The sequence below is a fragment of the Bombus vancouverensis genome, chromosome 10 (assembly GCF_051014615.1).
Source record: "Bombus vancouverensis nearcticus chromosome 10, iyBomVanc1_principal, whole genome shotgun sequence".
NCBI lineage: Eukaryota > Metazoa > Arthropoda > Insecta > Hymenoptera > Apidae > Bombus > Bombus vancouverensis.
The window spans coordinates 1,882,308-1,905,737 of NC_134920.1; the positions used below are offsets into that span (position 1 = coordinate 1,882,308).

At 38.6% G+C, this 23,430-nt stretch overlaps 1 protein-coding gene across 19 annotated transcripts in view; it reads right to left on the bottom strand.

Moving 5' to 3' along the window:
* The window catches only part of dlg1 (MAGUK family member discs large 1), a 530,145-nt gene that overhangs the window by 4,748 nt on the left and 501,967 nt on the right, over window positions 1–23,430 (bottom strand). For 14 of the 19 annotated variants that reach the window (XM_033338872.2, XM_033338869.2, XM_033338867.2 and 11 more), the window contains 8 exons: window positions 5,718–5,931; window positions 5,353–5,510; window positions 4,679–4,928; window positions 4,363–4,465; window positions 3,627–3,665; window positions 2,465–2,506; window positions 1,276–1,374; window positions 38–187 (listed from right to left, as the gene is read on the bottom strand). In XM_033338872.2, the coding sequence (XP_033194763.1) occupies window positions 38–187; window positions 1,276–1,374; window positions 2,465–2,506; window positions 3,627–3,665; window positions 4,363–4,465; window positions 4,679–4,928; window positions 5,353–5,510; window positions 5,718–5,931 (1,055 nt within the window). The remainder of the gene's footprint in view (window positions 1–37; window positions 188–1,275; window positions 1,375–2,464; window positions 2,507–3,626; window positions 3,666–4,362; window positions 4,466–4,678; window positions 4,929–5,352; window positions 5,511–5,717; window positions 5,932–23,430) is intronic. The other 5 variants (XM_033338880.2, XM_033338865.2, XM_033338860.2 and 2 more) reach the window with 4 other exon arrangements.

Here is a 23,430-nt window from a genome sequence, read left to right on the forward strand (position 1 = left end):
CGCCAGGCGGGCTAGATTAAACTTTGTTTCAACTCACGTGGCACACAGCTGCCGAATTTGTCCGGGAATTCCGAGATGAGGTCGTCATTGATGCGATCCTTGAGAGGACCGAGGATAATGACAGGTCGGGTGTACTGTATGGTGAGCTGCTGGACTGCCTCGTACGACAGCACGTTTTCTTCGCTGCCTGTAATTTCCAGTATAAAGTACACTCGTATTTCCGTGACGACGGGGCTTGTGGTAAAAAGCTTTTGTTATCCTCGGTTAGATTATTTGCACTCTTTCAAACAGCTATGGGAAACAAATTAGTTTCTCTCTCGATTTAAGAAACTTTTGATCTATTCGGACGAGAGAGAACGACACGGTCGATTTCGAAATACTATTTTCGATTACAAGAAACTTTCATATAAGTAGATACGAGTATACATATAACTATATGCTGGTTATGGATAATACAGAAACGCGACCGGGAATGATTATTATACTTTGCTGTTCACCTCGAACGAGAAATGATCCATGCTTTAGCACCTAGGAAATCGAAGCAAGGTAAAAGGGACTAAAAAAGGTTGGTAAGCTCCCTAAAGTCTAGAAACTTAGGCGATCGAAAAGTATCAAGGTCGACGTGGCATTAGTTACGTGGTGACTATGCTAATACACTCGATGGCGATAGAGATCGTGTTTTGTAATCGATACTCGATACTACGTGATTACAACGGTTTTAACACGATTACCAGGACGCGTCGCTTCTCGTTGTTACCGACGTGCTTCTTTCAATTTTCATTGAATTTTCCTTGGTAAATGGTTTCAAACTTGAGTCTGGAACCTCTAAAATATGAATGTGTAATTGGAAATTTTAGAGAAGCGACGCGATTTCTCGTGCTCTACGTAAGGTTTCTGTGACTTTCGTTAAAAGTTTACACGAGGATAATTAGTATTACAGAGAAATCAAAATCGGCAGAAAAAATAGACAGACACAAAGCACGTCGCGACTGTCCCAATTGCGCGGAGCGTTTTCGGCGTTTGGTCAGTGCTCGTGGGCAAAGTGTGGTGAGAATTAAAAAACAGAGAAAAAGGCACAAAAATTAAAAAGAAAAACATAGAAAAGTAAAAAAGAAAACAAGAAACAATAGTTGCTATTAAAAAAAGAGGATCCGTACGACGATCGAAATCGCGTTTCGATAGCTTGTTAGTCAAGGACCTAAATTGGTATCTGTTGTTCACTCCTGTTTTTTCACACACTATGACTCTTTTTTTCGTGTATTGTGCATCACTTACTACACTCGTCATTATTCTTATCGTCCTCCTGTTCCAGATAAACTAACGTCAGTTCCTCCATATAAGGCAGTTCGACACGATACAAAATTTCTCTACTCCCTGCGACGTAAGACAGATATCTTTTTATGAATGAAACAGGTAGAAGAAGCGCGCGGTGAAATGTGAGAGGAGATGAGAATGAACGTGTAGTAACACGCAGACGGGACCGCGGGTTTCGTTCCATGACAACGGATATTAGCTTCGAAGAAATCTAGCGAAGCTTTACACGTGGAGGACGTTTCATTGTACCGTATGCCGGCTTTTGCTCGTTTTACGATTGTTGAAGGGATGAAAGTTTGAAATGTAATTCTTTGTAAATGTCATGGATCATTGATGATTCGAGCGAGGTACAATTTGTTAATGCAGCAAGGGATGGTTATAGTGCTACTGATATTTTGAAATTTTATGACTCTATACAGAAATTTCGACTTGTTTACCCATTCCAGATGACCTAGTTCTAAATTTAAATTTTTGTATTCTGAATTGAAATTTCAGCGTTAAATATTTAAACCTACATTTGTAAATTTTCAACTTAAATTCTTTAAGCTTAGACATGCATCCCTTAACTTGAATCCTTCGTTTCCAAATTTTCAAACACTGAATTAGAGCTTCGAGACTTTTAACTTCAATTTCAAATAAATTGATACTTCATAATGTTACAGAATATATAAAAAAAAAGAGAGAGAGAGAGAGGAAAGAAATAGAATATAATGAAGACTAAAACAAGAAAAAGGGTCCATTATTCCGCTAGTGAAATCAGTTCGATTGCTCGGCTCGTAGTTTCTCTTGGAAGTCGGTGGGTTCGTTAATCGACAATGCGGCGAGAGGCAGAACGCGGTATTCAAAAGTGACAACGCGCCACGACAAAAGGACGTTGTCGAACAATGCGTTCGTCCCGCGAACGGATCGTTATATCGCAGTAATGAACGTGTGCTTTGTTAATTGATGCGACCGAGATGAAACGAAGAGAACGAGGGGTTTGGGGAATGGAACGGTAGGGGGGAGGGGTCGGAATACATAATGGGGACTGGAATGAAAGGCAGGCAGAGAGTAGGGGAACAGAAAGAAGATACAAATACGTATGTATATAGGAACGGATGAGAGAGAAAGAGGTGGCAAAGTGAAGAGAGAAAGAGAGAGACGTGATTACCTTCGGTGTTAGTGTCGTCCTGGGTGTAGCACAGCATGAATGCTAAAACATAACAAGTTCAATATTTCAGTATACGTTGCGTACTAATAAGCGGCCGTTAATAATTGCTAGGATTAATTAAGCTTTAAGCATGAGCAATCATCTTCCCTACCGCGCGGGGCTAGCTCGAGCTTTTCGAACAGCCCTGATTGGCCCATCGTGATAGCTCGCACGATCGCTCGTTTTTCCGCGGTGCACGAGAGTTTCGCTCGTTACGTTTTATTCGCTTCGTTAAACTTATAAATTCACGGTGACTATTTATTAGTACCGGAGAAAATGTCAGTAAAAGGAGCGAACATTCTATAAAGTAAAACGTTTTCAAGTCGTTCCGTTCACGATAGAGAAATGATGCAGCTACAGAGTTATAGAGTGATCGTGCTTTCACTGAGAATTCTAAAAGTAATTAGAATTCTAAGACCTACTTCTCTTGAAAATGGTGCCAGATATATCTTAACAGAGATTTGCTTCAGAACAATGAATATAGTATTTCATGATTTTCACGTAGGGACAACTTTCGTCGCAAGTTCAATAAGTTTCACAATTTTCGTAAATAAAGTTTTCCACGTACCAATCCTTTTGCACTCGCGCGACGATCGGAAGAAATGTGAACGAGCAACGTCAAAATTTCCGTTCACCATCGATCACTACACGTGCTGATATTTCTACAAGCATTCGAGGGTGGCTCTACCATTACTACGATCCACCATAAAAGGTTAGCCAGTTAGAAAGCGAGTCGAGTAAAGTGTCACAGTTTGCTCGATCGCGATGTTAGTGACCAAACGCATGATGCGAGTATAATTGGTGCAAAGATGAGGTTGCAGAGTGCTGGGCGCAAGCATAGAAAAGGATGTACGAAAGAAGAGACCTCTCGAGAAGCGTAACTAATTCACAGGGTCGCTGATATCGTTTCTGTCTTTCCTTGAAAAATCTTTCTTCTTTCTCGTCTTATCGATTCTTTTCGTATATTGATTTCTCGATATATTTTTTCGTATTAAAAAACCAAATAGAAATGTACGTGCACGCGCGCTCGTGTGTTTCGTGTATGGTATAACGTATGTGTGTATGTGGGTGTATCATGTGATTGTATCTTGTTTCTTCTTGTTGACTAACTTGGAATACTTACGTGTAGGATCGTTTTCGTTCTCGGGTGTCGTGGGCGACCCTACACAAGCAGGCAAAAACAAAACACATGTCACGTTTTCACATGGTAAAAACACAAAAGCTCAATCGGAAGTTGGGCGTATTCGTCGTACTTGTCACGAATTACTAAATGACCTTAACTTGCCAACGCACCTCTAAACGGGCTTTCAGATTCGAAGAGATTGCGTTCCATTTATTTTACGCTTTTCCCGTTACGTTCCCGATACGATTCTTTTTTTTTTTTCTTTTTTCGTCGAGTTGACTTTGGTGCATGTTTAATAAAAAGACTTTCTACGTTAGTATCGGTCAATCAAAGGGAGTAAAAATAAAAAAAATAAAGAACGATCAAACGAAAGGGTAAACAATTGAGTTTATGAAGGGTTTACGAACCTCTAATAACTTCGAATCGTTCGAGAATTAATCTTTATCGAGGTCATCCATTCGATAGATTAAGTTGAAGAAAAAAAAAAGAAAAAACATAAAAAAAGGACATAGAATCATCGTTGTAACGGGGGGATATCAAGACACATGTAAAAAGTACTAATTATAAGATCAAACATAATATGATCTAGATAATATATATACATATATAGTGACTGAGAATTACGACGACAATTAAAAAAATTTTCACGTAAAAAGACCACAATAGGTAATATATACGGGTCTGAACATGCACAGAACGTGCAGGATACGAATTGGTCATGTTTCAAGACACTCACGTTCCTGATCTGAACCATCTTCAGATTTGTCGTCCTTACTCTTCATGAACGGGAACTTCCTACTGAATGAGAAGTTCTTCTTCTTTCTATCCAGTGTCGATTGCTGTGATAACATAATTATATCTTCTTGTCAAACGCTTTTCTTTTACATTCTTTTTAATAAAAATATCATATAAATATTAAAAAAATATCCATAGTCTATTCTAATTTTAATATTTTGCTTCAATTTTTCTAATTTTGATTTGTAATCAATATATTGATACGACCCCGTCGTCCTTCTTCTTGATTTCACGCGCAGCCGATCGAACGAACTCACCTTGTCGAGGATGACCGGCATGTGGCCTTGGAATTTGACGGAACGATCCCTGGCGCGTTGCTTCCGTTCCCATCGTCTGCGTGACGGTATTATGCCGAGACCCTCCTCTTCGCCCTGAGGAGTCACTCTTCTGGCTTGCCACCATTCATCGTCGCTGGCATTCGTCACGTGTAGGATTTCACCGTAACGGAATGCCAAACCGCGGCTCGGCAGGCCGTCGTCCTTGTTAGGATCGTAGTCGAACAACGCTCTGTGAAATCGGATGGAAGTCATTTACGGTGTATTCGTGATTCTTTCGTTTAAGACTCCCATCTTTACTTATATTGACTTAACTTATAATAGCACTACCGTTAAGAGATGTAGGTTTGCCTTTGGCTATACGTGCTTTGAATCTTGGCGAGCGAATTATTTGAGAAGAAAAGCTTCCACTCTATCTAAAAATGTACGAAGAATCTCTGAACTCACAACTACAGTTCGAATTTTTATTTCATTGCCAAGATTCGTTGAAGGATTTTAAATGTCACGAACGTGTGAGGAATGTTAATAGTGGCTTTTTTAATAAATAAAATTACCAAGTAATCTGAAATATTACACATCTGTGGCGATAGTAAAAATACGAATGTCCGTAGTTATGAGTTAAATTGATATCATTATCTAGTTCCTATTAGTCCTACCTAACGTAAAGCGATTTCTTTTGCGAGGTCCTCATGAGGGTGCCTGTCATCAAATTCTGCTGAGAGATCTGTTGTTTAAGATCATGGATCTTAGCCTCGAATCTGTTGTAATCTTCGGGCTTATACTGCACCACGATCGTCACTGTCTGCCCGGTACCCTGGATACAAATATTACAAAATTTTCAGTTACTAAATACGATCGAATCAATTACGACTGGCACAGTTTCATTCATTTCTTTGTTCGGAGATGACAATTCTTAAAATATATCAAAAAATTTGGAAGTATTTCTAGAATTCGATGATCGAACTCGATAATAATCGAAAACGAATATCGAGTAAGAAATATAGAGATGCTTTGAAGATACCTTAAGGGCCGCGGCGGCCTCTTCATGGGTGGCTGTCCGAAGATTAATGCCATTGACACTGAGTATCTGATCGCCGCGACGTAGTTCACCGCTGAGGTCGGCGGGACCTCCGGCTAGGATGAAGGAAATAAAAATTCCCTCGCCATCTTCGCCACCGACAATATTGAAACCCAGGCCGGAGGAACCTTTGTTGAGCACGACTGTACGTACCTCTCTGTAAAAATAAAAGATGCTATTTAATTATCACATTCAATTTACCTTAATCGTTCACTACTTCCGATTATCATGTAAGTCATTTCAGGGTCACATTGACCAACTTCAAAGTAAAAGAATTCCTAAAGACCAACTTCAAAACTAAATTGAAAAGCATAGAATAGTGATGATTTTGCGGACAATGTTTTTTAAATTCATCTCAGAATTTACCAGTGTGTGTGTCATCTTGCAATGAATGAATTTACACAAATAAGTCATAAGTTGTGTAGTTATGTAATGAAATTAACAAATGAACAAAAAGTGGAGATAATCAGCTTGATTTTAATCGACTTCTTTAGATACGCTGGTAAAATCTCTTTATTTGTCAGTAATGTACATATGTTATTCGTACATATATATCGTTCTCTAACTTTCACGAAAACAAACATCTTTTTCTTTACTAAGAAATATTTCTCATTTTGAATAAAAGAGGCAACATGATTTTCGAGCCGCTCTTTTCCTCCAGTTAATCCTTAGAGTGCTATGGACGCATATATGCGTCTGTCAATTTTTCCGAACACCTACGCAGAAGTAATACTATTACGTTTGTGTGAGATAAATATAAATGCATTCCTTATATATAATGCATATATTTTATATCAAAAATCTACTGCTTACAAACAAAAATTTAGTGAATTTTATTTGGCGTTGATAAGAGTCTTTTAGGAAAATATTTCCGACGTAGAATCATGGTAGGAGAAGGAAAGAGAAAGTCTGAAGATATACCATTTCGTTTAATTGATAGGCATTTTCCATCAAAATGCTCTAATCGTGCCGGTACAACACAATTATCAAGAAGAAAATGTGTTGTTTGTGTGAAAAATAAGAGAAGGAGCGACACGCGATACGAATGCAGAAAATGCGATGTCGCATTATGTATCGATAATTGTTTTGAAATTTTTCGCACACAACTGAATTATTAACTTGTGTTATATTTACTAAATTTAGTTTCCTAGTTTATTACCCAAATTCTAGTTTATTGTAAATTTCAATGTTTATAATAAATGATTAATACTAAAAAATAACGCTCTTGAATCATTTAATCTCGTGCAAAAGAATTACTATAACTTATTACGATTTGCGCTTTGAATAGTCAATCAACAGAGTTCAGTCTAGCGAAGAAGTACTTCGTCCACAGCGGTCGTCAGCGCTGGCCGCGCGCCGTCCGTACGGACCGCATAGGCCGCGAGTATTCAGCACTCTAAGAGTTAAAGGGCGAAAGTCTTTTCACTATGGACTCAAGTAGTATCGAGGTCTTAAACTATGTCGCCAGTCATTAATTGCTTCGCGTCTCGTAGTATTTTTAATTAAAGTCATTGGTTTAGAAGAATAAGCCGTGCGCGTTAAAGTAGTTCTTCAAAGTAGCATGATCGCGACACGGCTGATCTCAAGGTGTACTCTTCCAATAAAACGCTTGAAATCATCATATAATTCCGATATATCTGATGAATTCATAGGTTAAATAAATCGCGAATATCAGGTTAAAAACGAATGAAACGAACAATTCAAAGGGAGAAATTCAATTTATTTTCTTTCCCTTCTTCCGCTTATTTTCTTGTTGAAAAAATACATATGTATATAATTATATACGAAATTCCTTGCACATTTTACAGAAGAGTCATTTTTATTTAAATAAAGTAATATAAAGTTTTATTGCGAAAATGTTAGACATTCTACCAAGATGACTAAGCACTATATTATTATTATTTTATATATTAAAAAATAATTGTGTTATAATAATAAATAATAATTATTCATTAGTGAATGGAAGCTTTTATGGGTGGATATTAACATATAAACCAAAAATAAAGCAACATTTTTTGTTACCACATAGAATTCCGCTGTGAAATTTTGTAGTATTTTATTTGAATAAAAATGACCTTTCTATATGACGAGTGAAGACCTGTTCACAATACAATTATCCTGGAGAACGTACTAATTTCCTATTCAAATTTTGCAAATTTTCTATTTAAATTTTATTCGAAGAACAGAGAATTTAATTAAGATCGACGAGGTTAATCGCAAGACAGGTAAATCTCACTCGACCATCTATTCTCGTTACGAACACACTAGATGCGAAGAAAAGAGGAAACGCGAAATTCCTTGCTCTGGTCGAGAGCTCTGAAAGCTTAGGCAGTTAATCACCACGCAGTCGGAATCGAGTTCCCGTAGGCGTCTCTCTGTCGCGGAACACACAATTCCCGCGTCGACAGACGGAACACGAAACAATTTGTGAACGGAACCTCGTTTCTCCACCTGGTCGATGCATTGTGTGTTGGATGACGCGATTTTAAAGGCCGAGACACGTACAGGGGCTCGTTTGTCAATATTCTATGTTTGAGCTACCAGTTTATATCAATTGCACAGATACTCGCGCTTGAATCGAATTGGTGTAAACGAGGAGTGGTAACACGCATAAAGAAACCGTATTACCATGAATAATGTAATAAAGTAATAAAAATTTCTGTGTAGAACGAAGAGAGAGAAATTATTATTATTGTTGTTGTTATTATTGTTGTTGTTATTATTATTATTATTATTGGTATTATTATTATTGTTATTATTGTTATTATTGTTATTATTATTATTATTATTACACTTAATTGGAAATCGTGTGGTTTAATAATCCAATTTGTCTCGGATTTAACTAAAAATACTTTTAATTCTTTGGGTTTATGGTAACTACAAGTAGGAATTCTTAAATAGAATTACTTTATCGCAATCTATCCCGCTATGCTAGTTAATTTTCATGGCATTAATATGCGTAGGCAAATATATCTTTTTATATATCATAGAGAAATTGGGTCATTTATGTCTGTTTACCGCTCTGCGCTTTAAGAAAATCTGAAAAAATCACAGACAATTAACAATGCCTTTACTACGTTATAGAATCGTTTCTTAATTCAAATGCTTGAAACTTTCTTCGTTAAAAATAAAATTCGAATTCAAAAATTCTAATTTAATTTAGATTGTCAATGTCTCAGTTTGTTTATGGATTATTAATTTGTCCCAAAAAGTTATACCAATATTATTATTTAATTATTTCTGTAGCGGCACATGAGCTAGAGGACAATTCGAATCATGTTGTTGTTTCGCCTCGAAGTATCAATATCGTTAGGATACACATAATGTAATAATAAATAAACTCCGGGCAAAACAATGTCGCCGCTACGTGCAACCGTCAAGCAAAGACGACTTTAAATTTTCCGGTACTCCCCCGACCAGTATAAATAAACGAACGCGATCGCAAGACGAACAGTTTTATCAGTCTCAGTCTCGAGCGATCTTATTAGCGATCTATATACAGTCTTTAGCGAATCAATTTGTATCAAGCGTCTTAGTGAACATTCTTTGTATTTATTTATTATTTTAAATACACCTGACGATTTTAACATCGAGTTATCTCGTCATTTAAACCTTACAATCAACCATTCACCACATGTCTAATCACATTTCCATAATTACTCCAATTTTCCTTGTCTTACGAAGAACGACTTCTTATCTACAGGGTGGTTGGTAACTGGTGGTACAAGGGGAAAGGGGGTGATTCTACGCGAAAAAAGAAGTCGAAAATATAGAATAAAAATTTTTAAAAATATACACAATTCTTTTTCCCTTTAAAAATTAAAAAAACATTTCTATAATTTAACATCAAGACAGTAAATTATGTATACCACTAAATATGACTGTTTCAAAAGGCGACTTTAGAACGTACGCAGCTACGTCAATCACCACACGAACACGAGTATCATGTTGTCTCGAAATTGCTTTACAACCCCCTCTCTCTTCATAGCAGAGGGCGGCAGATTTCCGGAAATATTCCACGACGTGCATAATACGCATTCACGTGACAGAATTCATAGACGAGCGAAATTATCGCGTTAATTAAGGTTCCTATTGAAATTCGACCGTTTCAGATCGCCCGTGCATCAGAGCTCGAGTATCTGTCGCTACGAACAAGCCAAGGATTCACGAAAATGACAAGTAGTGGAGAACATGTGTCGTCGTCTCAAAGATTTCTATGCATCCAACAGACTCGAATTTCGTGAAAATGGATCTTACATACGATATCTTTCAGCTTCCTCCTATTTCGCTCCTCATCATGCTGAGGGTCCATTGTAGTTGTTCGAGAGAGATTTGTTGTTTCGTGACTGGTATCATGCGATAGGCATGGTATGATATGCATGATAGTATCTTAGCATTCGTGAGATTGAGTATGGAATAGCTTGCATATCGCGCGAGCTGGTATTCGAGGCAATAGTCATTTGAAAATGTGTTGCTTGATTGTTACAATTACTGTTCATTGTTCGTCTCGAATATACAGACTCAGCGTTATTAAGTTTGATTAATTAAAAATTGTCGCAGTTCAATTTTATTCCGGAACGTGATTTTGTTAGAATTGCTATTTACGAAATTTCAAGATATTTAGGATTTTATGTAGGATTACTATTTGCTTAATTGCTATAAATTAATTGTGACATCGTCGAAATCGAGTTTGTGATTGAAAAAAAAATTTCCAAAATTGAGTTCGACGAAGAGTAAGTCATCCGAATTCCACTGTCACAACCAGGGAATTCAGAATATTGGTTAGCTGATTCGGGAGTTGTCCGTAATCAAGTTCTACAACCAGATACTATCGGCAGGATTGGGGTTGAGTGTTCGGGACACATCGTCTAACACAGATTCGAGACCATCGATATTCACTCGTATCACTGTATGCCTAACAGCACTACAACACTACAGTGCTACAGCAATATAAAATAGCACTAATTGTTAATTCGATTGCTTGGTCAACTTTTGTTTTAAAATAATATTTGCTCAGGTTCTTTACGAATGAGAAATTCACGATACACGACTTGGAAGCCGCGTAAAGGCATTAACGTTGCAGCGAAGTCAACAAAGCACGAAGCCATAAGGTTTTCACAACTGCAGCCCGGTCCTTGACGTTTCGTGGTATAAAGCTCATCAACGAACACTTTGTAAATATTCTACGGTTAAATGTCATAGAACTAAAAATGCCGGGAGGCACGAGCGAAGTGTAAGCGCTGGCTGCACGAGTCGCGAAACCTCGAATCACATGCTGGCAACTGGATAGCCTTAATTAAAGCTGCGCCCGCAAAAATCTCAACGAACCACGAATTTTCGCGAAACTCGAGAGAGACACGAGTAGTTCTACACTCTGTTGCCAAAGGAAAATGCTCAGTATCCTAATTAAGATCTCAACATTTTCGAGTCTATTCAGCCATGGCTTATTGCTTTACGAGAGTAGTTCCACCATATCTCAAAGCCAATTGAACTTCGCATCAAAAATCTAGGATTAATCATCTTTCCTTTCTACGAGTTCCACTGCCCTATTCCTCTCTTTGTCTTTACGTTCGCCCAGAGGGAGGATTTCATCCCTGAAAGGTCGATTTTCATTCCGTTTCAGTGGAGCCACTCAACGCACCAGCTTCTCGCTTGCGTTAACAAAGACCTCAAATTAGTGGTTGGCCGGTGCAGCTGCGTTTCCAGGGCTCCATTAAGGTCACGTCGCAATGCACACGTCGGATAAACTGAGGGGCGATACAGTGCACTAGCGATGCCAAATTTAATATGAGTTTTGGAAACTCAGTGTACATTCGATGATCGTCTAAAGTATTTGTATTAGTAATTGTATTAGTAATACAATTAGTAATTTGTATCAGTAATAAAGTATTGTATTGTACTTTATTAGGTTTATCAGACTGATCGACTGGTGCTTGTTCGAATAATTTTATTGATTATTAAGAAGTTTTATGGAACGATGAACAATGTTGGGGAAGCTTCAACGTATTCTTGTGTTGGCGGGAAATGACTGACATTAACGGGGAACCAGTTAGGAAACAAAAGAAAAAAATACGAGAGAGAGAGAGAGAGAGAGAGAGAGAGAGAGAAACGGCCGCGGTGCAAGTCGGTAACGATTATTCCATAGAGCAACTATATTTAGCCGGTACCACAGCAAAGCACGAAATGTCAATACGTTGCGTGGTGTACTATACAGTATCGCACAACAAGAGTTCGAAACTGCTAAAACTGTTGAATGTCCGACATGTCTTATTCTTTTTCATTTAGAAACCTATTTTGAATAGGTATATACTAAATAAGCACACATAAAGGGATTATATGTTTTCATAAAAGATATCCTGATAAATATGCAATAATGTGTTCTTAGTGGCTAGATTCACTTTTCTATAATAGTCAAAAGAACAACCATTTAATTGCTTTTCAAACGATTTAAAGAGATATGAAAGCTTTGTGCAACATTTCATCAGAAGCTTCTGCAACTCGGGTGATCACAGTCACGGTCGAGGACCCGTCTGACATGAAATATTTATGACAACGTTGACCAAGAGTACGATTTCATGGTTAATTGACCGTTCACGAGAACGGTCAGCCTATCGCCCTGCTAATCCATGAATGACTTCATTTCGTTAGCTCGACACGAGGACTACCTTGAGAACGTCGGCTTTAAACAGCGACGCTTCGTACCCACCGAAAGCTTGTCCTTCGATCCAAAATGACCACATCGTCGTTGCAATCCCTGTGGAATGCAGCTTGACGAGAATCTACGGAGTTGAAACTTCGGTAGAAGTGCATAGTGGCTTTTATTAAAAATTGTAATTCGAAGCTTTGTTGCGTCATTACTTGAAATGAAAAATGGCTTCATTTGAGAGGTTAGGATTGTAAAGGAAGAAATGTATTCCTTTGAAGTCTCAATTTAAAAGCAGCTCTGACGTATCGAATTTCTGAATTTTGTCAAGGATCCCACATAAAATGACGACACATTCCGAATAATAACCAACATATTAGGAAACACGAGTTGCTTCTATGTTGTAAAAGAACATAGAAGCAATTTGTATTCTTTCCGAGAATACAAATGTTTATCCTTATGGACTGTTCAGAATATATGAATAATAAACTTATTTATATTAAACTGAGACTATGTCTTCAATTCTTAAAATATATATTAAAAACAGTTTCAATCTCTCCTCGAATTTCAATTTCATCTGTTCAAATATCCTTGACACGCAATACAAAAGTACCTTTCAACTATTAATAGATCCTCGAATGAAAATACCTATCACCTATTTTTGCTTCGTTCCACGCTCGATCTGTCCTCGATTAATCGATCTCGGTCTACAAAAACAATTTTCCACAAGGATACCTGCCTCGAAAGATTTCTGTGGAATTGTATACCCGTTTAATTCGTGGGTAGAGACGTCACTGGCGCACGCGACTTTCAGCTGATCCAGGCTTACCTGCGCAATGCGTCCGAAACTGCGATACATGCATGTTTCGCACGCACCTGTTCGACGCGGTTCCGCAGTGACGCGATTAACACCGGAAACAGAAATGTCACTGGGTCAAGAGGTTTCGATTCCAATTCGAATTAAATTCAATTTCGTTTCTTAAAGCTCCGTCGGTTCTATTGCATGGATTCTACATATTAATCAAATAAAAAATATGTACGCGTTCATCTTACAGACGTTTTTAAAGCGATCGAAAAATAAACGAGCACGAGTTGCTTTCTCTGGGTTCATTTCTCTATCCTTTCCACGAATCGATAATTTTTTAGCAGTCTGACCAATTATTGGCTTAATCAGCCAGCATGGCAATTTACATTAATCATTTGTACGCCATGGCCCAGCGAACGTTTGTGGGTCAAGGGAGCCGCGCAACTTTCGACTCGACGGTGCAAAATTCACCTCAAGCTTTATGAATAGCTTCCAATGATGTTCAGGATAGTTCTCCGTGAAATAAACTTAATTTATAATTCTTATTAATTTTACACGACACTGAGCTTTCCTTGAAGATACGTCGAGGAGAGAACAAGAATCGAACGTCGAGAGAACGTCAAGAGAAAGTGCCAGTGCAATGACGATCCTCAACTCGAGTGGATGCAACGTCACGGAAGCACTTTCATTAAATTACACGTACTTGCTGGTAGAGTGGCTGATTTATGGTATGGAAGCTTGTAAGAAAAGCAAGATCAGCACGATCACGTAAAGCATAGAAACGAAGCATATCATCGGTGCACACGATCCAGCTGTCAGCAGCTGCTCACCTCGAATTACTTTCGTAAACGAGCACTGGTCACTCATCCGATTCAGTCAGTGGCAGCTGACCAATCGGCGATTCTCCATTAAAAAAAGCACACCGTGTTCGAAAAGCTGCGCACACCGCGTCGCGCGACGCACGCTGCGCTTGTGCGTGTTCGCAACTGCGACGCACCTGTTCCCTTGGCAGTGACGTAACACAAATCCTGGCCAGGGGTGCCCCGATTCAGATGTCTCCACTAAAACTATCTTCGACCGTAAACAGAAAGACACGGTAAAAACGACGCGATACTTGACAACCAAGTTCGAGACTTGAAGAACTCGCGAGAGGATCCTGCGACAAACACGGTTCCGTCTCAAACACGTCCCGACGTCGAGGGCGTCGCGACGGATTAAAGGCCGCATAGGTGGCCGCCGTGTCGCCATGCGCCGCGCCACCAAGCCGGCCTCCGCGGGCTATCATCAGATCGATAGAAATAAGCTGACTCTCGTATGCTTCCACCACTCTCGCCACCGTCTGCCCCCGATCTCTCTACAATAATCCACCCCTTAACTCCTACTCGACTTTTCCCCTATCGTGGAAACGGGGCCAAACGGAGGGAAGTTTTCGCGGAAGGGCTGCCACCCCTCGCACTTTCCGTTTTTCCGTACGTCTAGAGCTTCCGATGTTTTGTCTCGTTTTTAGGGTGGTTTATTTTAGGCTGCTGGATTTCGGAGGGTGAGATGGGGGAGATTAGAGAGAGTATTCCGTAATTGGAGGGTTGATAATCATAATGGTGTTACTCAGCCTGTTGCGTGTTTCCATGAAATAATATTTATTACTATAAAAAATTGGTCATATTTTTTCAAATTATGAAAACGTATCGTGGTAGAGAATAAAGTAATTCTCAAAATTTTCATTTACACGATTACGATTGTCAATTAATTTGTGGAATTTGTGGATAGAGAATTATTTGAATATCTAGACAACTAAATTAATGTCTGCGCAGTTCTGATAAGGTGATTGGGGAAAACGGAGAATTTACAAAAAAAAGGAGAGAATGAGTTGCTTTTGTTCGACTTGATTACCCAATTGTATATTTTGCAAATTTTCATTTAGTCATCGTATCGTATCGAATGAATGATCGTCTGCTGATTCAGCATAGTAATCAAACAATACTTGTCACTGAATATGATTAACATATCACATAGGTGTCTTTCTTCGTCTTCACAGAAACCACTCTTGATCCACAACAGGATACAATCGTGTTTTTCAGGAAATTCAGTATACTCTGAATTAATAAACATAGAAAAAAGTCTGTTCGTACAAGACAGCTATTGAATGAACGCGCCAATGAATAGACACACTTGACCGACATTTTGACGGAACAACCTCATATGCATCTACATCCGCTCGCATCAATGACGAACTCTGAGACAAGCGTGTATGGGATTTGTACAGGCGTGGATCGCAGTTAATTGCAACGGCGAATGTAATCGCTGACCAGCCTTGCGAGAATGGAAATTTCACTCGAAGGTATCGCTCCTTCCATTGACCTACTTATACACCGCACCATATGCCGCACATCCGCGTCCGTGTGTTTCAAATATACATACATCATCTGGTTTTCCAAAAGTTCCTCGTCGTGCACGATATACGTGAAATATTTTTGAAAACCGAACGTTCTCTGCTCGAAATTGCATTATAGAATAGCGCTACCGCAATAGATGTGCAAACTTCGCTACTTAATACGCGAAATACTCGTTCTTTTTTTTTTGTAAAAATTTGATACCGTAAATTGTTAATTTGAAATTCAGAGTTTGTGATTTTATAGATATAGAATAATTCAGTTTTACTGCAAAATGTGCAAGTTTTCTTGCAAAACGATTACCTTTTATGATTTTCTAATTAATTTTTCTAAATTTTATCTAAAAGGCAACGAAGGGCGCATCGAATGACGAGGCGTTAGCGAAACATGTCGAGCAAAAGACGTTTAATATCGGGATCAAAATGTCAGCGTGGAGACCTCGTATTATCAGGCAAACACTGGAACACGCTTCAGGGGGATAAAAGCTCACGAGGCGTTCCACGTGATCACGTTCCTGATCTATCTCAAATCTCGTCAAGGAATCACGATCCCCCACCAATATGCTGATAAACGAAGGAAGTCTCCGCTAGTGATAATACAGGGGTAAGTATTTAGAATGCTAATAGTGCAAGCTTTTACCGATAAAGTAATAAAACATCTGCAAGTATTATATTAAACAAATTACTCGACGATCATCTATAATATAATACAAACAATTTTTCCATGTTACTCTACATACAAAAAATTAAAGAAAAGAACCTCAAAGATCTTTGAGATATAGTATATTCCAATATAATAAAAATTTCCACAGTAACTGTCAAAGACTCGTACAGTATTCGATTTCTCAACAGAAATTCTCAACAAACTTCGGGGGAACACAGATTGTTGGACATTATCCTCAATCAGCCACGCGTTAATGGCACTCCTTGGAATTGTCTTAGGAAATCCGGGGAATCCGGAGACATTTGGACCCGGTTGCCTAGCTTTCGTTGAAATTAAAAGTACCGACGAATGTGAGCCGGCAGATTGTACGGCGTACTTCGGGAAAATGGAGAATTACCGTCGAAACAAACTTGTCATTTCATTAAGCAAATGAAAAGGTTCCGTTTTACAAGCGTCGTCCTTCCGGATTACGTTCGACCGGCCGTTTGTGTATTCGTTTAATTAAAAGCATTGCCCAGGTGGACCCGACGACGGCGCCGTCAGTCGACGAACTTTAATCAAGCTGGACTTGACCCAAAAACGTTGAAACAGCACGGCACTAGAGTCACGGCCGTGAAGAGCAAGGAGTGCCATGCCGACCATGCTTTTTGTTAAAAGCACGCTCTACTCGGACAGCCTACTACCGCGTCCTTGAGCCTCCTTCGACAAACTATCATTTCTTCCGGATCCCCTTCTCTCTCTTTCTCTTGCTTTTTTTTCTTCCGTTCCGCAGACATTGAAACGCACTTAGCGACACGTATGAAATGAACACGTGATGATATCGCGAGAGAAGAGTTAAAATAGACATAGGGGTTGGACGCGCGCGAGGTCGGCCATTTCCGGTGCTAGGTTCTTTGTTAATTGTGGAAAACCCTTGACCTTGTTCTCTTGGACACGTGTATACGAACGTCTATTTCGACTAAAATGGAAATAGGAGAATGCAACTATGTCGTAGATTAAAGGTATAAGTTTATGTTTGAAAATGTTAATTTCGCTTTTCTTTATTTTTCTTTGTATTTTCTTTTTTATCGTTGTACACCTTGGCAAGGTGTAACTTGCCAAGTTACAACTGGCTCTTGACCGTAACAATCGATTTTCGTTGGTTGATTATTTGCAAATTTTCATGTATCTATGGGAAATTTAGAAGTGCAAAAATGCATAGAACGTACGATGTACACGGTATACAAAAATACATAAAGTATCCAAAGTATAGTATATATTATGATGTATAATGAAACAAATCATCGCTTAGGTTTCACTTGTTTAATTGTTTTTATAAGAATATCAATTTGCACAAATTTCCCCAGTATACTGATTATGCACGTTGGAACTCGACTAAATAGATGGTATCGACTTTATCCAACGCATAGTTTGACGGAAGAAGCCTGTTTAGATTTTGTGTTAAGATTTCGCAAACAATATAGCTACTTTATTTTCTAGACGCGTAAAGTTTCGTAATCTCGTATAATTGGTGGAGATTGACAAACAGCTAGGAGAGAATTTTATTTTTTGCTGTCGAGCCACGGAAATAATTTGATCACGTTTTACACGACAAACTGCGGAAGACGTCTGCCAGCCAGAAGATGGAAATAGACCTGAAAATTCGAGTTCCGTGCCAGTTTCAAGACTTTAATAGGATTACGGGCGGTGTATCCTGAAGTTCGGCAACGAAATACTTTGACGATCACCGTCCCCAAGGTATGTCTACAAAAACTTCTTCCTGGTTGTGTGTAAATTATATTGATTAAAAATCCTGTTTTAAACATCTTTGAACCAAGGTTAAAACGATATACGTTGATCTAATTTCCATTTCGGTTTTTAAAATTTTTTTTCGTTGATTTTTGTATTTAAAAAAGGGTATGTCGATCTTTAAACTATATTACACAGAGGTGATTTGCAACGATATTGGAAGAAATTTTTGTAATATCGAGAAAAGATATATACGTTTGTGTGTAAAAACGAACAAAAAAAAATGTTATCGATTTAAATAAATGAAAAAGTATTTCCCAAACATCACCAACGGATTTAATTAAAAATTTTGGAAACGAAAAAGAGAAGAAAGATTGAGCGTACACGTGGAACGAATGAAAAAGGTGCGCAAGAAAGAAAGGATTGATCACCTATTGAATATATTGCGAAAATATAACTATGAAACGTGGAATTTCGCCACGACAAACAAAGTGCCACTCTAATAAACCGTAATTACGACTAAATTGATCGCAACAGACGGCCGTAAGTGAATTAAAATATAACTACAACTTCTCGTTCCGTTTATATGGTTCTTCAATAGGAAAAGTATTAAAATACACGCGAAATGTAAGGAATACCGCGAACAAAGATATTCGATATCTATTGTGATATAACGACTGTATTTATCACGGAGCAAGAATTCGGATTGGAAATTTAAATTGTAGACACAACAAAATCGAATTGAAAAGTATATAAACCCCTACGTTTCGTTTCATCGATCACGAATAGAAAAAGCGTGTGACATTTATCGTACGAAGAGTGTATAACGTAAAATGGACTAAACGAGAGCGAGACAGATGGGGATATAAAAAACGAACATAAATTCGAGTCTGTTTTTACCCGCGTGGAATCGTTGATAGAAGTAACGCCCCCTAAAATCCAACTTAAATCCTCTCTTGTCTACCCTCGTCCGAGGCTTTACGCAACATTTGAGATGTTTCCTCGATTAAGATGATTCACGTTTCTTCCCGGGTTTCTGATCTGCATGTTTATAACAGACATTTCATTCTCGTCTATTATACGCTTTTGTAGATCCTTTCGTTACGAATTAAACGGAACAGGAAATATCTTCTGAAACTTCCTAATATCTTAAGCTATTACAAGCTTACTTTTACCTATTAACTAACTGCCGTTATTTTATTAACTTTCATTAACTAATACTTAGTTTGTAAAAAAATAAGGAAAGAAATAATAAATGGAAAAATAATATTAAAATTTCTATTAAAGAAACAGAAAGATCTATGGATATTGTGATTTATATTTTTGATTAAAAATTTGTTAGAAATATGGTAGTATATGCCTTTTCTATTACTACAAGTTTACTGTCTTTTTATAGCTGGAAGGATATAGTTTTGATCCAAAGTGGAATGTTTTACGAGTAAAAGCTTGTGAATGTAGACATTTTCCAGTTGAAGGACCTCGAAATAAAAGACTTTTCATGGTCACCGATGTCGTAAGTATTATACTAGGTTTGTCGATGTGGGACGGTGTCTCGAATCCCATAAAATCACGAGCGTAACCTTAAGCGAGATTAGGGGACCGGGTTCCCGCATTTTTCTTTCCTTTTGCGATCCAGGGCAAATATTTGCGCCTGACCTGGGTCAACCGATTCTCGTATTGAATAGGATATATAGCTCTTAGCTCAAGTTTTTCTAACCAGAGATATTTCTTTAAGAAACGTAGCTTTATCATTATTTGTCACTCTTTCACTCTTTTATTTTTATTTATTATATATTTATTTATATATAACATGGCATTCCGTTGTTTGCAAGTATCGATTAGTAAATCTCTCTTTTTAATGCTTGCGTAATTTTGTCGTATTATCCTTCTAAACGCGATAAAAGAAGAGAATCAGGAATTTTCTGATGCGTCACGAAATGTCCCGTAATATAGGAAATTCTCAAGTTCAGCTATATTTAGAAATTTAGTCAGTAGTCTATGAATATTCGTTTGAGTTCAAAGAAACCAGACAAAGATGTTCCGTACTTTATTCTTTTTCTACATAGCTCAAGTATCGTATCCCAAGAGGAATAAAGTCAAATCTGACTGATTCAATTGAACTAATGAAACTTAATCCGCGATAGTCATTCAAAGGGTCCAACGAAACAATAAACGTTAAATAGCCGTCAATAGACCAGAACGTAACGTTAACGAACGGTTTGAGAGACAAGCGTCTCGTTGACGATTCAGCTGTTAAATCGTTTGATCTCGTTTTTGTTAGGGAGTTAGATTCGAAACGCTGAGAGAATTTCACGGCGTGACACACGTCGAAGTGGTATTGCTTGGAGTATCTAGGTTAAACGGTTGCCCGTGAAAGGAGAATGATTATTAGAGGTGAATTTTCTCAACAGTACATCGATCGGAGATCATTACCGGCCCTCGCGTCATGTAACTCGAATCTTCTGCAATTATTTCGCGACAGCAAAGACAATTTCACCCGGTTTCCTTTGGACGAGGAATCTCGAAAGCGCGTCATTATACTCTATCGTGTTCGTGAATCGCGGTTAATCTCGTGAAACTGTGCTGCTATACCAGGCCAATCCGAAATCAGAGTCAAACGTTTCAAATTCAAAATTCTTGAAACTCGCGAATTAAAAATGATTTAAATTTAAAAGATCGCAAATTCAAGATCTAAGAATCTAAACGCTCAAAATTTAGAGGTTCAAAAATTGAAAAATTTGAATTTGAGCAGAGTATCTAGTTAGGTTTAATGACAATTATATAATGAGTCTGACCCAAGTCTTACGGATAAATCTACGATGGTCCAATGAAATTTCAAGCTCCAAAGCGATATTTTTCGAACTTTCACAGAAACTACTGTATAACGAGTTTTAAACGGTATCCTAGATAACTAATGCGAACTTGAAAGCGACGTTTAACCCCGGTATTAGAGAAACGTCTCCATTTCCCAGGAAAAAAGGGTACTTTCGGCAAGGACGTAAAATATCGACGATCCAATATCGGCGATCCAGAAAGCCTAATCCAGAATTCACCCTGAAATCGCGCGTAATTTCTCAACTTGTCGCAGCTTTCCACGAACGTCGATCAGTCCGGTAAAAACAACGCGTGACACGTGTAAGATGGGTTAACGACTGCTCAGCAGTTAGCAAGAAAACGTCGCTTCGCGAGCAATTACGATGGCACGAAAATGGTTGCGATAGCATCCCTTCCGGGGATTAGACTCGCGGAAACCATTTCGTTTTGATTTGTCGCAAATAAAAACTGTGTCCTTTATAGAATGGAACAACCAAGAGAAGAACGTTAGTACGTTAAACGTACCTTCTGTACAGCTTGCCCCTGAGAATTCTACGCCCTAGAGTGGCGAAGGGTCGTAGCGGAAAGATCTGTTGCTTGTTCCTCGTCATATCCATCGATCTTCGATTATTCTTCGATCACTAATCACACTTCGCATAAGTATTATCCATTGTAATTTAATTTAACTTTGCGTAATTGTTCATCGACACTATTCAGTTTTTGACGCACGTTTTTCCAGACAATCGGTAACAACAGAATAGGGCAATTATAACAGATGGCTTTCCATCGGCTATTCCTTCAAACTTTTCAGTCCAGCAACCGGTCGATCGTAAATCTTGCACGCAATCATTGGTAGTCTTTAGCCGACTAATCACTGCGGACACATGTGGCTCTCTTTAATCCATCGATTTATACCGTCTCATTAAATCCTGCTTAAACGACCGCCGCTATGCAGTTTCCCTATTTGCCAATACAGTCACCACATTTACTATCCCCCCGCGAGAGTTCGATTCTTCTCTCTTCCTCCGCTTCTTGTTCCTGTCGGCGCAGCTCGTGCCACCTCCGGTTTCGCGCTCTCAGTCACGTTGCCACCGTTCTTTTCCTTCAGCGAACTGGTTCGTCCGGAATGGGTATTTTTAGTTGGCAGCCACGCCGAGCCTGTTTATGGGGTCAACACCACGTGAAACACGCGCCCATGCGTTCATCGACTCGTGGAATCTCGATAGGCCAAATTCTAGATGAATCCATTTTCTTGGATCCTTTTGTTGCCGATCGTTCTCGTGACTCATTGACCTCGGGACTCAGAATTTCACGCTTTGGCTGTTTCGCTAGTCGTTTTGCTGGATAATATATGTTCTCTAGCAATTTCTATGCAAACACTTCACGGTGACACTCTCTGATTGATAATCAAACACTTTGCAACTGTTTCTCACTGGTTGCCCGTGCAACGTGATATGATAAAAGGAAATTTTAAACGAAAACGTTTTTACACAGAAGCTTCGTTTCGTACGTCTGTTTTCAACACACGGTAGCCACAGTTAAACGAGACAAGGGGACCTTGCTGAAAATTGAAATTATCCGTAACTCCTTTGTACTGAGGGAAACTCGACAGAAGGAAAGGTAATTTTGCAGCGGAGATTAAAACGTTTACTCGCACGGGTATTGTTGTCGCGCGGCGCCACGCCGATGGCGATTTTCAATGCGCGATCTGTTACGACGATTAATTGACCGCGCGAATGGAATTTCAAGTGGATGTTGCCAGCAAGAAAATTACACGTTGCAGAGGTGCGCGAGATTGAAAGCGCGCGGACAATATCGAAAGCTCTTTCAACGGCTATTTGCAGTTAACTAAAGTTCCGATAAATCTCTGGATTTTCATATACCTATATTTTATAATATATAATATTTTTCCTATTTTCTAATTTTCTAATGATTTAATTATCAATCCCTGACGAATAATATACAACAATCATAAGATTCGTTTAAGCAATGGAGCCTGATCAATGGTCCTATTCTACAGATTAGAAAGTTGATATTTGAAGGACTTAAACTGTGACGGATTCAGACATACGGTTAATGAAAATTTTTAAATGAAACTGTGTCGCTAAGCCCAACGCGTTCGAGTGTTTCGCAAGTCGTTTCCTTGCACGGCAAACGTCGAAGGAATTCTAACCACGAGCAGACAGTCGAAACGTGGTTTCCGATTTTATTACGACTGCAAACAAGGTGTCGAACTGCTGACGTTTAAATAGAAGACGTTTGTTCGATTTACCGTAAATTTTTCCGTGACACCTCCATGAAACGTAGAAAACGAAGAAAAAAAAGGGGGGAAGGAAAACGCTTTCAACGCGTCGAACTCATAGAAATTACGCAAACAGAATGCAAAAGCGGGAAAATTCGAATTGCAAAGCGACCAAAGGCGATACTTCTGGCGTCGAAGCGGAAAACGAGTAACGTCCTCGTCGAACAAATTGGAAAAGCAAATACGAGCATTCAGTAAATTCGCCAGAATTTCATGACGCTGTTTTTCTGCTACTCGCGTGAATTAGCTGCGTGTCCAGTGATCGTACTGCAAGAATTACTCTAGACATGAATAATTAATGGATCAACACG